Source organism: Panthera pardus, unplaced genomic scaffold, assembly GCF_024362965.1.
Source record: "Panthera pardus isolate Hobbes unplaced genomic scaffold, ASM2436296v1 HiC_scaffold_16, whole genome shotgun sequence".
Lineage (NCBI taxonomy): Eukaryota > Metazoa > Chordata > Mammalia > Carnivora > Felidae > Panthera > Panthera pardus.
In genome coordinates this window covers 86,621,601-86,638,396 of record NW_026526721.1, presented here as the reverse complement: position 1 = coordinate 86,638,396, position 16,796 = coordinate 86,621,601, and the positions used below count along the sequence as shown (strand labels likewise).

General features: G+C 39.1%; 2 protein-coding genes and 1 long non-coding RNA gene across 3 annotated transcripts in view; 1 reads left to right on the top strand and 2 right to left on the bottom strand.

Annotated features, from left to right (window-relative positions):
* GNB4 (G protein subunit beta 4) overlaps positions 1-910 on the bottom strand; it is a 62,625-nt gene extending 61,715 nt beyond the window's left edge. The window contains exon 1 of the mRNA XM_019463233.2: positions 787-910. The gene's annotated coding sequence lies outside the window, so the exon portion shown is untranslated. The remainder of the gene's footprint in view (positions 1-786) is intronic.
* A 4,005-nt stretch (positions 911-4,915) lies between these two features.
* Positions 4,916-8,903, bottom strand: LOC109275166 (uncharacterized). The gene is made up of 3 exons (XR_002083994.2): positions 8,638-8,903; positions 6,573-6,631; positions 4,916-5,451 (listed from the first exon to the last, which is right to left on the bottom strand). It is a non-coding gene; the product is annotated as an uncharacterized LOC109275166 (long non-coding RNA).
* A 6,519-nt stretch (positions 8,904-15,422) lies between these two features.
* Positions 15,423-16,746, top strand: LOC109275165 (60S ribosomal protein L6-like). The gene has a single exon (XM_053903618.1). The coding sequence runs from the start codon at positions 15,445-15,447 to the stop codon at positions 16,306-16,308; it is 864 nt and encodes a 287-aa protein (XP_053759593.1). The 5' UTR covers positions 15,423-15,444; the 3' UTR covers positions 16,309-16,746.
* Positions 16,747-16,796: the final 50 nt, after the last annotated feature.

Genomic DNA, 16,796 nt, shown 5'->3' with positions numbered 1-16,796 from the left:
TAAAGTGAATGCAACTATCCAATTTGCTTCCTCTGAAGTCAGTACCGCCCGGGAGCAGTTTTCCTCTCCCCACCCCCATCTTTCTTCTGAGTTAATTCCAGTTTGACAGACTGTTGCTATAGCATTCCTTCTCTGACGTCAAACAATTTAAAGAAACCGCCCTGGGTAACGAACACTGCAGAGGAGTTCTTTGTGGAGTTTCTGTGCTGGAGAAAGGCTTGAACAATGTAAAAGAACTTTAACACCTCCGCAGCCTTCCATTCCTTCCTCCAGGGCAGCTTCCCACTATCACCTGGAATAAATCTTTTAGTACCTTAAAAGACATGATGCCATGCTAAGCACAGGCAGAGTGCAACTCTGCAGAAAATGTGGCCGTTTGGTATAAAACCCAGACCATGACAAAAATGGAAACTGTCATAAGTGCTGGGATTATGAAATTATTGGTGTCCCCCGCCCCGCCCCGATTTTCATTTTCCCTTACGTGGGGTGCTTTTTCCACTTAGAAGAGGAGAAGTGTCAAATATTCTACATATCAAAATGTCAGAAAAATTGATGGGGATCTGAATGGTTTGCATCTCTCACAGTTTGCTTTAATGATTAAATCCTGAGCTTTATTGTGGTCATTTTTAGAAGAAAACAAAGGGAAATTATTTAAGGAGCTCTGTTATACACCAGTCTCTCTGCTTTCTTGTATTGTGCTTAGTTCTCATAGTGACTTTGCAATGTGCACTTTATCCCCATTTTACAGATAAGGAAACTAAGGCTCAGTGAGATTAAGGAATTTACCTAGAGTCCCAGGAGAAGGGGCAGAGCCTACATGGAACCCAGATTGGATTGACTTCGAAGTCCACTTTCCTCAGATATTTTCTGTCTTATTCTTGTGCACTGGAACTTAAGAGACATTCTAGACCTTTGAGAGGACATTGAGTTAAGTTTATTCATTGAAAAACAAGTTGCTGGTGTTTAGGAAAACCTGATGGAAAGTACTGAGATACTCTATTCCAGAAAAGATTAGGGGAAACATAAATCAACAACTACAACTACAACAATCAACAAGTACAATAAGTCCTAACTACAAAAACCTGAAAAGATATAACAAGAATTTAACTGACCTTTGTTTGAAGATTTGAGAATTAATTACACAAAATGATGACTTTGACCTTTTTGAAAATTTGATATGGACAGAGAAATTACTAGAAGAATAAAGTCCAAGTACGAAAAAGGAAAGTTGAATTGTTACCCAAACTAGCCCACTTCCAAGAATATTATATTTCTGTTTTGCCACATCTGCTGCATATTTTTTTGAAAAGAACACTTAATTGTTAAAGGACAAGCCTGTATTGCAAATCTGAAAGTGGAACTGATGAAAAGAATTTCATTACCAGGAATAATTTCCTAAGAGTACACTAAAGCATCTAAGTGGCCTAGCAATTGGTAATATTGCAAATGATAATGTAATCCATGTAGAAAGCAAGAGAGAGTTGGGGAGGAGGAGAGAGAGAGAGAAAAGAAAGAAGAAAGAAAGGAAAGAAAGAAAGAAAACGAACAGAAAAGAGGGAAGGTCATGTTAATAATTTTGAAGACTGCTGATTTGTTTAGACAATTGCAGTGATATATCCTGCTTGTAATGCTTAAACCCAGTACTCTTGTGTTTAGGTGACACTGGGTGGTATTTAGATTTCTAACGCATTAGGCTCATGTTCTCAAATTTTACTCTATTAAAAGAGGATGATGGGGTCCTGGCTAGAGAACCTTTGAAGATAAAACCCGTTTCATCCTTGTATTCTTTAAAAAAAAAAAAAAAAAAAAATTTTTTTTTATGTTTATTCATTTCCTGAGAGAAAGACAGTACAAGCAGGGGAGGGGCAGAGAGAAAGGGAGACCCAGAATCCAAAGCAGGCTCCAGGCTCTGAGCTGTCAGCACAGAGCCCCACACGGGGCTCAAACCCACAAGCTGTGAGATCATGACCTGAGCCGAAGTCTGATGCTTAACCGACTGAGTCACCCAGGCACCCAACATCCTTGTATTCTGAGTAGTGTTTAATAGAATACCTTACATGTAGTTGGTACTCAGTGAACAAATGAATGAAGGAACTTGGTCACTTTGGTTTACTCAAATAACCTTCATACCTAACCCCAGCCCCCTGCCCTATTCAGAATCGTAGAAAGGGAGACAGTGATCATTATTTTTCTGGGAGTTGAATTTCAGTTACTTCTGCAGGGCGTTTTGCTCTTCTGTTATCAAGTTCAGAGAAGCTCTGCTCTTGGTCCTATGTTGAATGAATCTGAATCTGGCTCTCAGCGAACCACCCTAAAATTCACAGTGCCCTGGCTTTACAACCTACACTTTTAAATGATACCTTAGAAATCATCTATTTTTTTTTTCTGAACCTACTTTGCTCTCAATGACAAGTGCATTATGAAGAACAGAGCCATCAAAGTGTAAAATATTCCAGTACTGCTTTGTTGTATGGGTTGTATGCATTTCAATCCTTTGGTATTCAAGATGAGGCCAAATTTTATTCATGCACTATCCTTTATAGAACTAAAGTAACAGGTTTTCTTCCAACAACAATAAAATGGGTTTTAAAATATTAAATGAAAATTGTCTAACAGGATCCACAATAGATTTCCTCAAGGATATGAGAAGTTATTCTGTAGTCAATTCTATAAGAAGTTTATGTGTTATTTCACACATCCTTGATCCCAAATGGTTATGTCTAAATACTTCCCTTTCTCTCATGTGCATTTCCATCTCAGATCTTTTTACAGTTTATATTTTGAGATTGAGTTTGCTGTATTCTTCTGACACTCCCGATATAAATCAGTTATAGCTCTTGCTAAGTTTATTTACTTTTGAGAGGGGGGGAGGGGTAGCGAGAGGGGGACAGAGAACCCAAAAGTGGGCTCTGTGCTGACAACAGAGAGCCTGATGTGAGGCTCCAACTCAGAAACCGCAAGATCATGACCTGAGCTGAAGTCGGACCTTCAACCGACTGAGCCACCCAGGTGCCCCAGTTCTTGCATCTTTCTGCTTAGATTCTTTAATGGTAGTTGGAGTCCACAATCTGCATGCTCATCGGTGACCTTAGGAGAGCGCTGTACTTAATTAATGATGTCTGTCACACGCACGAGAGGGGCAAGGAGAAGCAGATCCTGTGGTTCAGGTCTCTGGAATCTGTTATTGGGAAGGGACAGTCAGTGTGAAAAGAACACTAAACTGCATGTCAGAAGACTTGATTCAGAGTTTTGGCTCTGGTACAAAATATCTGTGTGACCTTGAGCAGATCACAATGCACTTCACTCTCTTATTCAAATGTAAGATGAGCATGTATATAGCCTCACTGATCAGTCATGCATTCTTTTCCTCTAAGCCTCATCCCATCCCAGGAATGCCAGGAAGGCATTCTCATCTGTTGATGTTGATTAATAACATTCTATTAGCTATCTATTACCATGTAAAAATCCACCCCAAAAATTTAGTGGATTAGAACAACAACAATCATTTATTTTGCTCATGAATAGCCAACTTAGGACTTGGCTGACACACTCTGCTCTAGACACACTCTGCTCTGCTCTAGACCGTTTACCTAGTTTGATTTTATTTTCAAGATGGCTCTCATAAGGCTGGCAAGTTGGTACTGGCTACTGGTTGGAAGATGAGCCTGTGCTGTGGACAAAGGCCTCCATTCTTCTCACATAAGCTTTTCCATGGCGTACTGGGAAGTCCTCACAATACACTGGCTGGGTTCTAAGGGCAAGTGTTCTAAGGCAGCAGGAGAAAGAGCATAGCATTTCTCTGACTTAGCTTCAGGAAGCACACACTGCAGCTTTCTCAATACTCTCTTGATGTACACAATCTCAAATTGAAGTGATAGGGACACAGACCTCTTGATGGAGGAGTAGCAAGGTTCTAGAAAAGCACGTAGGCTGACACATATTGTTGCAGCCATTTTTGGAAATATAGTCGGCCACAAACAAGCATATTTGCTAACCCTGGATTAATCTATGAGTCTCACAGTCTAAGAATCTGTTTTTCCATTCCTTCTTCCTATTTAGCATTGACTTTGTTTATTTATGCTAATATACTCTGCCTGATAGATATTTCAAACAAGGGAAAATACCTTGCTTTTCTTGTTAATTTGTTTAGCATTGCTTTCTTGTTTTAATTTTAATTTTTAAAATTATCACACTATAAAATTGGCCTCTTTCTTTTGGTATACAGTTCTATGATTTTATTTTATTTTATTTTATTTTTTTAAAGTTTATCTATTCTTGGCAGAGACAGAGTGCAACCACGAGCTGGGGAGGGGCAGAGAAAGAGGGAGACACAGAATCTGAAGCGGCTACAGGCTCCATGCTGTCAGCACAGAGCCCGACACGGGGCTCGAGTTCACGAACTGTGAGATCATGACCTGGGCCGAAGTCAGATGCTTAACCGACTGAACCACCCAGGCGCCCCTCTATGATTTTAAACACAAGTACAGATTCATGTAACCACCTCTACAATCAGTATGCAAAATAGTTCCATCACCCTCAAAAAACTTCCATTATTGTTGTTGTTGTTATTACTATTATTTGTGGCTCACCTCCCTCCCCTAACTCCCAGCAATCTTTGATCTGTCCTCCATGCCTACAGTTTTGTCTTTTCAGGAGTTTATGTAGGGGTGCCTGAGTGGCTCAGTTAAACATCCTACTCTTGATCTCAGGTCAGGTCTTGACCTCAGGGTCATGAATTCAAGCCCTGCATTGGGCTCCATGTTGGGTGTGAAACCTACTTTAAAAAAAAAAAAAAAAAAAAAAAAATATATATATATATATATATATATATATATATATATATATACACACACACACACATACACACACACACATACATTATATAATATATAGATACATTATATAATGTAAATGGAATCATACAGTATGAAAACTTTGAGACTGACTTATTTCACTATAATGCGTTGTTCTTCCTCGTTGCTGAATAGTATTCCATGGTATGAAGGTACAACACTTTGTTTACCCATTCACCTACTCAAGGATATTCAGGATGTTTTCCAGTTTGGGGCAATTATGAATAGTGTCTATAAACATTAATGTGCAGGCTTTTATATTAACATGTTTTCATTTCTCTAGGTAACTGTGAGTGGGATTGTTGGGTTATATGGTTAGTATATGCTTAACCTTAGACTGCAAAATCATTTTCCAGAGTGGATCGTTCATTTTTCATTCTCACCAGCCATGTATGGGAGTTCCAGATGCTCTTGAGTCCTTGCCAGCACTTGATATTGTCAGTTTATATTTCTTTTAAATGTTGCCATTCAAATAAGCGTGGAGTGGTATCTCCTGATAGTGGTTTGTTTTGTATCTTGTTCAGCGTCACACATGCATGCTATCTCCTGCCTTTTCCTGTCCTGATCCATTCCATGCATTTCTGTCAAATTAATGTTCCTGAAACACAACACTGATTAGATCCCTTTTTGGCTCAAAGAGTGTACAATGGTTCCAATTATTCACTGAATGGAATATACCTTCCTTGCCCTGGCATGCAAGGCCTTACTTAATCTGGCTCCAACCTACCTCTCCAGGCCCATCTTTTACTACTCTACTCTATTTTTCACTCCATCCAGTCCTTTTGCTCTTCAGAGAGTAGGTTCTTTGCCTTTTTATCTTTCTCAGTGCTATTCCCCAGACTGAGTCTTCCACCCTTCCTTCAGTATCTTTCAAGAACCAAAAATAGAAGGAGACTGTCCTTGCCCTTCTCTGCCTGGGGTACCACTATGCAATGCTATGCACTCTGTCTCCAACACTCTTCCCAGGCTCTTAGAGGACCCTCCTGCCTGGGAAGGTCAGCAAAGCCAGGAGTGGACAGGTATCTGGCTGCGGAATGGGGCTCCTTTACTCATAGAGACCAACAACTTTCCAAAAGATTCTATTGGGTGCCCCTCCCTTGGAAAGGGGAGAGAAACCAAAGTAGAGAGGGGGTTAATCTCTCTTCCTGATGCTGCATTTGCCTCAGGACATTTCCTTCCCCAAACCTATTCTGCCTTTAACCAATGTCTGAACACTGGAAGGCAAAGAATGAATATATAGTAACGATACTCTGTCTGTCTTAGAAGTTCTCGGAGAGATTTTTGAAACATTTTTGAGATATGAGTTTAATGATATGGTAATTTTTCAAGTGACTTTCTGCTAAAGCATGAAGAGTTCTGATAGCTGTCAACAATATGTCACTTCCCTTTAACACTAGAAGCTGAGAAAGAATAATTTAACAACATTAATAATATTCTGTTGGAAACAATTGCTTTGGTTTAATACTAAGTCACTTTGCCTGGACTTTAGGAGGTTAAAAAAAAAAAGTTGAAAAGAAATTCCATAAATCAATTATTGCTCTAAACATTTTTAGTTAGCGGTAGAAACATCATTCCTAGTATCAGTAACAACAAACATTAATGAACCTGTACTTTAGAACTAATCTCTAAGAGTAAGGGAATGACTTTGAACTTGCTTGCTTGCTCCAAGGAATATTTAAGAGAAAAAAGGAGTGGAGGTATGAGTTCAAACTTCCTTACCCGTCTTCTCTAAGTAGACCAGGATATCCAAACCATGTTTCCACCAGCGCTTATAAATTCTAAGGAAATCAAGTGAAACTGTTAATGATAGCAAATTCAGTTCAGGTCAAGTGTATGATGTATTCAAGTCACATTTACATAGCTTCCTTCTTGTATAATTATGCCCATAATTACTGTGTCTAGAACATAACATATTATTTTGTATGATCTAGAGGTTTGCAATTGCATGACTATTTTATGCCAAAAATCTCATTCTTAGAGGACTCAGACCTTATCACTATATCCATAGTCTTAGCACCTGCACATAGTAGGAATCCATTATTCTTTTTCAATGAAGGAAGGAAGGAAGGAAGGAAGGAAGGAAGGAAGGAAGAAAGGAAGGAAGAAAGGAAGGAAGAAGGAAGGAAGGAGGAAGGAAGGAAGGAGGAAGGAAGGAAGGAAGGAAGGAAGGAAAGAGAGTGCTAAGGGGAGGGCACTGGGAGCATCATTCATTCATTCATTTGTAAGTAATGAGTTATCAGATGAAAAGATATCTCCATAGCTATTTGGGAATGAATAGAATCAGGCTAACAACATGCTTCAGTCAACATCAATGCTTCTAGAAACTGCACTCTTCTCCTGGCAGGTGAGGTGGTCAAGTGGGGGGGTGGAAGTAAGGCACAAGTTCTTAGGCTTGGAATAGTTTTTACACTTTCCCTTCACTCTGAGGTAACATATGAACACTAAACTACCTTTACAGCTTACTTTTCTTTCTGATGTCATTTTAGTTCTTTAAAAATTTTTTCAAATGTTTTTATTTATTTTTGAGACAGAGAGAGACAGAACATGAGAAGGGGAGGGGCAGAGAGAGGGGGAAGACACAGAATCTGAAGTGGGTTCCAGGCTCTTAGCTGTCAGCACAGAGTCCGACGTGGGGCTCAAATTCACAGAGTGTGAGATCATGACCTGAGCTAGTCGGACGCTCAACTGACTGAGCCACCCAGACACCCCTCATTTTAGTTCTTAATGTGGGGAAGGGCAAGGGGGCTGCTCTAACATTTTGTCATCCTAATGACTGCTGCTAATAAGGGCTTCTGGAGCAATTCTCTCTCCTCAGGGACCAAGCATGGGAGAAAGCTACTGGGCAAAAGCCAGCTTCTGTTCTCATAGCATGTGCTGAGTGCACTAATGGGTGTGATATCATTACCTGTTTCTAAGTGCTCTGTGGGAAAGCCCAGCCCTTTGATTTGAGACAGAATATTAGCAGGGTACTGATGGTTTAAACAAAATTGCTTTTCTCCTCTTTACCTATGGGGGGGGGGGGGAATAGCAACAACTGGAACAAAATATTGAAAATAAATGTCTAAAGTGCTCTAGGAACAAGGCAGAGGTAAGACTTTTCCCAATAGAAACAATTGTCTTTGGAACAGACATAATGCAGTATTTCCTCTTTGATATCTTTTAGGTTTATATACATTTACTGAGTATTCAGGAGCTAGCACTTCACATTGTTTACCTTATTTACTATCATAACCAATTTATGAGGAAATGTTATTCTCCTCTTGCAAAGGAGGCTCAGACAGTAGAATCTTCCCCAAGGTCCTGAGGCAGCACCAGAGGGTGGCCATGCTTCTTACCCCTCCCTTATCCCCATCTCCAACAGCCCTTAAAGCTACTCTGGTAACTTTACAATCTAAAACAAAAGGTTTATGCAGATGTTATGGAAATGTAGCTTCTAAACATGCCCCTCCTTCTGCAATACCCTAGCCTCTGAGACCCTCCTGTTTCCAATCAAACATCTAATAAATGGCAGGCGTTGACATAGGGGCCAGAACTTTCTGGCTTAATTCTTGGGTGTGTTCCTGTCCCTTCTTTTAGGAGCCTCCCCTCCAAGCAGTAACACAACTGCTTTCACTTAGGTTTCATTTTGAATATTCCATTTCCTTCTGAATAAATCAGAGCAAAACTTCTGGCTAATGAATGCCTCAGAAGTTTTTCTCTCCCTTCAGTTGTAGCTCATAAATAAAAACCTGGCAGGTGGAGAATTTAACCACTCCACCCTCATCCAACTTGCCCCAACACTTACCCAAATCCCAGAGACTTCACAAATTCTTTCAATTTGGGAACATCAACTTCTTTGCTACTCCTTTTTGGCCCTCCCTTATCAGGATTAGCTACTTATTGCTCTTCCTGTTTTGCTTTAACTGAAATAAACTTGAGCTCTTATCCCACCCGTCAGATAGATTTCCTAGCTTAAAAGCTTTGAATAAGAATGACATTGATCCTACCTTTCCTGCAAAGTGGCATTACTGCTTATTACTGATGTTTGTACTGCTCCATATTACTTTTGAGAATTTCACGGACTTTCTCACTGCAGATGAGTCAGTGTTTTGGAATTGGCATCTCCTCAAGTAACAAGATTGATTGCCTCATTTTTTAAATCTCATTTTTTTTTCAAAGAAAATTCTAGTCCAACTTACTAATTTTTTTTAAAAAAATCTGATTTCGGGGGCACCTGGGTGGCTCAGTCGGTTGAGCGACCGACTTCGGCTCAGGTCATGATCCCATGGTTTGTGAGTTCGAGCCCCGTGTCGGGCTCTGTGCTGACCTCAGAGTCTGCTTCTGATTCTGTATCTCCCTCTCTCTCTGCCCCTCCCCCGCTTATGCTCTGTCTCGCTCTGTCTCAGAAATAAATAAACATTAAAAAAATTTTTTTTAAAAATCTGATTTCGTTACAATCAAACCCAGAATTCAATTAACTAGCATTTGCATGATTAGCATTGCTCAAAGGTAAGTATATTTTCTGTAGAGACTGACCAGTGGGGCAGCTGCACAAATCTCTGCAAGAAGGTTCCTCTTCTTTGGTGACAATGAGTCAGATTTGTATTAACTCAGAAATGAATTTAAGGAGAAAAAAAAAAAAGAACTTTGTCATCTAATGAGTAACTGTTTCATCTTGGTTTAGTTGATAAAGCAGTAGCTCTAAAAATAAAACTTACTGTAGATTTGTTCTTTTCTCTTTTATGTTAAAAACCAAACCCTAACTTTGCCTTTCTGCACATCTAAATAATATACAATTTTTTTAAATGACTTTAAATATTAGTAGTTGGAAGAAACTGCTTGGTTTGGGAATGGTGTGCTAATTGGTTAGGTCCACATATCAGCTGAAATATACATTTCAAGGAAGTTTTAAATGTCCCCAATTGAAATGTTTTCCAAGAAATCAGACCTATTTGTTTTGTTTTGTTTTCCTCATTGACAATGATTGCCTAAAAATCTACCCTGGACCGACTGAAAACATAATAACTTTCCACATCTTTTTCTTCCTCATCCTACAGATCACATAGCATTTTGTACATTCTAATGGCAGTTATTAAATTCTGCCCCTTTTGAAGTTGTTTGTATAAAAAGTGATTGTGTGAGAAGAGTCTTATATAGAGTCTTATATAAACCAAGTCTGAACCATCTTTGTGTCCTTTGTGGAACCAAACAGAGTTTTCTGACTTTTACTGCCCTAATCCATCTAATATCCTATTGTCAAATTTATTTTCCTAAAGTTCAGCTCTGCTTAAGTAACTTCTTGGATAAGAATCTACAACAATTTCAGGTTGTTTACTGAATTATATGCTCCTGCCTCACCTGGTATGTGTAACCTTCCATTATCTGGCCCTAACCTGTCCTTTCCAGCTTTGTCTCTATGGTATTTTCCATTGAAACTTGGCTCTTCCTACTTCTGAGAATAGGTCCTGGGATTTCCCATTTTTCTCGTGCTTTCTCACCAACTAGAATGCCTCATCTCGTACAGAGACCCATGCACAAAGCCATGCCTGACCCTCCCAATTGAAAAAAATCTTTCCTTGATTCTGATCTTTGCAGCACCTTGTTTATACCACTCTTGGGTACTTACATCACTACTGCCCAACTTAACTTTGGGTTAAATTATAATAATATAATAATAATAACCCAACTTAACTTTGGGTTAAATTATAATAACCTGTGGAATTGTTTTATCTCTCTGATTTGAGAGTAAGCCTGGTATGCTTGAAAGAATGTGAGCTATGAGGTTGGAAAACTCTAAGTTCAGATAATGCCTCTCATTTATGGGCTGTGTGACTTTGGACAAGTAACCTACCTTTCTGAGCTTTTTTATTATTTTTTTTTAATCTATATAAAAAAATTGATTCACTTCCCCTTTCTCATGCATTGAGTTATTATAAGTAAAAAGAAGATTCTTTCTACCTAACCCAATCTCACTTGTAAATAGCAAAAAAGTAATCAAGTTGGAACGGAGTAAACAGAGGCCAATGAATAAAAAGAGACAGAAAGCTTGTACTGAAAGTGTAAGAATTGCCAAAAAATGATGAGTTAAAGGAGTTTAACTGAGAAAAGAAAGAGCAGAAGAAGAGATTTTTTTTTTTCTTCAGTTTCTTTAAGGAGTTTTAATAGTGGATAGTATATTCACCGAGTCAGGGAGCAATATCTCTAGTCACTCAAAGCAACAAAGCCCCTGGAAATCAAATAGAAGTCAAGCTCACTTCTCTCTAAAGCTGTCCATCCTGTACTATGTCTTTCAGAAATAAAACATTGAAAAGAAACAGTGTCATCCCAGCATATGGTGGGAGATTGGCTATTTTGCCTTCCAAAACAGAAGAAATTTATCATATTTTTCGAGGACAATTTCCTGAAATAAATTTGTCATTACTTCTGCAGGAGGGGAAAAGAATTAATGTGCACATTAGTAATATTGTTACTCAAAGTGGTCTGTGGAGTTTGTTATACATTCAGAATCACAGACCCTGACCCGCAACTTACAGAGTAGAATCTACATTTTATTTATTTATTTATTTTAATGTTTATTTATTTTTGAGACAGAGAGAGACAGAGCATGAATGGGGGAAGGTCAGAGAGAGAGGGAGACACAGAATTTGAAACAGGCTCCAGGCTCTGAGCTGTCAGCACAGAGCCCGCCGCGGGGCTCGAACTCACGGACCGCGAGATCATGACCTGAGCTGAAGTCGGACGTTTAACCAACTGAGCCACCCAGGTGCCCCAGAATCTACATTTTAAAGAGATACCTAGTGGGGCACCTTATTGGCTCAGTCAGAAGAGCATGGGACTCTTGATCTTGGGGTCAAGCCCCACATTGGGTGGGGCAATTAGAGATTACTTAAATAAATATTATGAAAATAAGCAAAAAGATATTAAGAAACCACAAATAAAATGAAAAGGCAACTTACTGATAGGAGAAAATATTTACAAATCATATATCTGATAAGGGGTTAATATACAAAATACATAAAGTAATCACAAAACCTAATACAAAAAACCCTCCAAACTACTTGATTGAAAAATGGGCAACAGATCTGAATACACGTTTTTCCAGAGAAGATATATAGATGGCCAACAGGTAAATGAAAATGTACTTGGGGCGCCTGAGTTGGTGAAGCATCAGACTCTTGATTTCAGCTCAGGTCATGATCTCACGGTTGTGAGATTGAGCCCTCATGGAGCTCCATGCTGAGTGTGGAGCCTGCTTGGGATTCTCTTTCTCCCTCTCTCTCTCTACCCCCACCCTGTGCATGCTCCCTCTCACTTTCACTCTCAAAATAAGTAAATAAACTTTCAAAAAATGTATTCAACATCACGAATCATCAGGGAAATGTTAAATCAAAACCACAATGAGAAATCATCTCACATCTGTTAGAATGACTATCAAAAAGACAAGAAATAGTAAGTGTTGATGAGGATGTGGAAAAAAGGAACCACTTGTGTACTGTTGGTGGGAATGTAAATTGATGCAGCCACAATGGAAAACAGTATGGAGGTTCCTCAAAAAATTAAAAATAGAACTACCAGCAATTCTACTTCTGGGTATTTGTTGAAAGAAAATGAAAACAATAACTTGAGAAGATATATGCACCTCTGTGTTTATTGCAGCATTATTTACAATAGCCAAGATGTGGAAACAACCTAAGTGTCTATCAGTAGATGAATGGTTAAAGAAGATGTGGTATATATACACAGTGGAATATTATTCAGCCATAAAAAGGAAAGAGATTTTGCCATCTGCAACAATATGAGTGGACCCTGAGGACCCTATGCTAAGTGAAATGAATCAGACAGAGAAAGACAGATACTTCATAGTCTCACCTATATGTAGAATCTTAAAAGAGAAACAAACAAACAAATAAACCAACCTCATAGATAGAACAAATTGGCAGAGAAAGGGGTAGGTGGTTGGAGAAATGGATTAAAAGTTACAAGCTTCCAGTTACAAAATAAATAAGTCATTCAGGTATAATGTACAGCGTGGCAATTGTAGTCAATAACACCATGTTGCATATTTGAAAGTTGCTAAAAGAATAGATATTAAAAGTTCTCATCACAAGAAAAGCAATTATGTAACTATGTATAGTGATGGATGGTAACTAGACTTATATACAAATATTGAATCATTATGTTGTACACCTGAAACTAATGTAAGGTATGTCCATTGTACCTCAGTTTAAAAAAAGATCCCGGTATTTTCTAAGTACATTAAAGTTTGAGAAGCACTGATGAATAAAGTCCTTTGTTCATGTTAAGGATTCTAAGATCCTTAACACTAGGAAATCATTTTTTCCCTCTTTTTCCACCTCAGTCTTAGTCATTTGAGATTCTTTAGTGTCCATTAACAATTTAGACTAACATGGGCTTGTAAAATGCAAAAACATACTAATGTAATATGATTGCAAGAAGGTTCTATAAGTGATGGCTTCTTTTTCACTTGCACTATGCTGAGGCTGAGGAATGGCAGCCTATTAACTGGAAGTTCTTTCCTAGTCACTATACCTGGCCTTTGGGTGAGCTTGCATTAGTCTCACATGAAAGAGCTGTCGGTTGGATAGATGAAATAGACTGTGAGGAAGTCAAATGGAGAGACCATTGCTAGCAGAATTTCAAATTCAGGTGGATGTTTGTTAGTATACCCTTTCTGCAGGGCAATCTGGCAATATGTTTAAGAACACTAAACCTCTTTGACTCAATGATGCTCATTCCGAGAATTTATGTAAAATACATAATCAAAGATGCACAGAAAGATTAATGAATGAAAATTAAAAAAAATTTTTTTAAGTTTATTTTTTTATTTTGAGAGAGAGAGAGAGAGAGAGAGTACAAGCTGGGGAGGGGCAGAAAGAGAGACAGAATCCCAAACAGGTTCCATGCCATCAGTGCAGAGCCCGATATGGGGCTCGAACTCACAACCTGTGATATCATGACCTGAGCTGAGATCAAAAGTCAGACGCTTAACCGACTGCGCCATGCAGGCGCCCCAGGAATGAAAATTTTTTATGTGCCTTTAGCTATATTAGTGAAAACTTATAAATAACTTAGATATTCCACATAATAATGAAATGATGAGCTAGATTATGATGTGGCTGCATAACAGAATAATATGCAGCCAGTAAAATCTTATTTTTGACTTGGGAGAAGTTCATAGCATGCTAAATGTAAAGATAAACTCTCCAAATAAAAATGAAGTATGATCCAAATTTTATAAAAAACTATTTACATAGGAAAGGAAAAAAGGTAAAGAAATATATAAAAGTATCAACAGTATTTTTCATTTTTAAATTGTGGGAGATTTTAATTTATGACTCTTAATATTTATCATCTTTTTGTAATTAACATGTATTATTTCTATCATTAGGAAAAACATAAATTAAAACAAAACATGTAGTTGCTACTCTTTGATTACTGCTTCTGACTTCAAGTCTTGAGTTGGAAAAGGGAGGAAAGTTGGAAAGGGTTTTTGATGGAACATTCTATCCCTTTTTTAAAATAATTTTTTTAAATTATTTATTTTTGAGACAGAGAGAGACAGAGCATGAGCTTGGGAGGGACAGAGACAGAGGGAGACACAGAAGCCGAAGCAGGCTCCAGGCTCTGAGCTGTCAGCACAGAGCCCGACGCGGGGCTGGAACTCACGGACTGCGAGATCGTGACCTGAGCTGAAGTCGGGCGCTTAACCAACTGAGCCACCCAGGTGCCCCTCTATCCCTTTTTTTAACTGCTGCCACGGATTTGGAAGAAGGGACCCTCCGATGACGGACACCAAATACTTGTGAAAAAAGACAAAGGTCTGACTACAGACATCCCTTTCCTTAATCTTCTGCTAACTTCAAGAATTAACAGTAATTCTTTCCAAGGTTAAAAGTCCATTTCCCATACTGAAGGAACTTAAAAAAAAATTATTTTGGAATAATTACAGCTTTACAGGAAGTTGCAAAGATAATACAGAGAGATCCGTTGTGCCCTTCACCCAATTTCTTCTTGAAGCAACTTTTAAACATGAATTATTTGATGGATTTAATTTCTTTATTCTAACAGTCTGAGATTCATGCTGAGCAGCAGTGTTGTACGTTGTAAAGGCAATTCCAGTCCCTTTGGTTTCTCTATTTTGAAAATAGTGTAATATTTTTTCCCCTAATTACCCATGGTTAACCCTGAGTCAGATGCAAGAAAAGAAATCTCAGCCTGTTATGTTGTATACTTTCTTCTATGGTATGGACGAGTAAATGTAACCTGTGAGATACAGTTTCGGTTCAAGAGTGCATCTGCGCTGGGCGTCTGCCTTACCAGGTACCGGCAATTCCTCTGCTCAGCTTAGCTGATATAAGGCAGGAGGAGACAGGGCAGAAAAGATCGCCTTAATTGATAAAAACTTCTCTGTCGTTTGTAAGGTGTTGAGGTTTCAGCATAACTTAAAACACTGAGAATTGAAAAAATGATACTTTGAAATGACATCTGCATGATAATGAGATTAAAATGAAACAAAAGGACAAAACCTGTTTCTTTTGCCAAATTGCTAATGCTGGTGATCTTATCTTAGTTCTCTTTCCCATCTTGCAAGATGGCGGGCGAAAAAGCTGAGAAGCCGGATGCTAAGGAGAAGAAACCTGAAGCCAAGAAGGCTGATGCTGGTGGCAAGGTTAAGAAGGGTAACCTCAAGGCTAAGACGCCAAAGAAGGGGAAGCCCCACTGCAGCCGAAACCCTGTCCTAGTCAGAGGAATTGGCAGATATTCCCGATCGGCTATGTATTCGAGAAAGGCCATGTACAAGAGGAAGTATTCAGCAGCTAAATCCAGGATTGAAAAGAAAAAGGAGAAGGTTCTTGCTACTGTCACAAAACCAGTTGGTGGTGACAAGAATGGTGGTACCCGAGTGGTTAAACTTCGCAAAATGCCTAGGTATTATCCTACTGAAGATGTGCCTCGGAAGCTGTTGAGCCACGGCAAAAAACCTTTTAGTCAGCATGTGAGGAAACTGCGAGCTAGCATCACTCCTGGGACCATTTTGATCATCCTCACTGGGCGCCACAGAGGCAAGAGAGTGGTTTTCCTGAAGCAACTGAGCAGTGGCTTGCTACTTGTGACTGGAACTCTGTCCCTTAATCGAGTTCCTCTGCGTAGAACACACCAGAAATTTGTCATTGCAACCTCCACCAAAATTGATATCAGCAATGTGAAAATCCCCAAACACCTCACTGATGCTTACTTTAAGAAGAAGAAGCTGCGTAAGCCCAGACACCAGGAAGGTGAGATCTTCGACACGGAGAAAGAGAAATATGAGATTACAGAGCAGCGCAAGGTTGATCAGAAAGCTGTGGACTCGCAAATTCTGCCAAAAATCAAAGCCGTTTCTCAGCTTCAGGGCTACCTCTGCTCTGTGTTTGCTCTCACGAATGGAGTTTACCCTCACAAATTGGTGTTCTAAATTTCTTACAAAGAACCCAATTAAATAACAGATCCATCTCTTTTGTGCCTTTTTTTTCTTTTTTGTTTTTAATCTTTCTCTGCCCAGAGGTGTGGTTTGACTCTGCGTGCTTGTGGCATCTTGGCCTCTGCTAAGAGCAGTCGGGGTCGGGAGGCTGGCACCAGCTGCAGTGGAAGCTCCACTGTGTCATCGGTTTGGATCAGCATTCTTGCCTTCCTCACCGTCTGGCTTGCTGCCCAGCACCCACCAGTAGGAAATAGCGACATTTCCCCAGTCGTTACTGAGCAGGTCAGTACTGGGCTATGTGGACAAAAAATAGCTCTTCTCTTCAGGCCACAAACTTTCCTTCCTTTGAATGGGTAATACCCATTTCTCCCCCATAATCATTGCAATCTTGTATATCTGGTTTTTTAAAAGCATACATAGCAACATAGCAAATGAGTATAATTATTTACCATCTTTTTCTTTTTTGTAACCAAAAAGCCCTT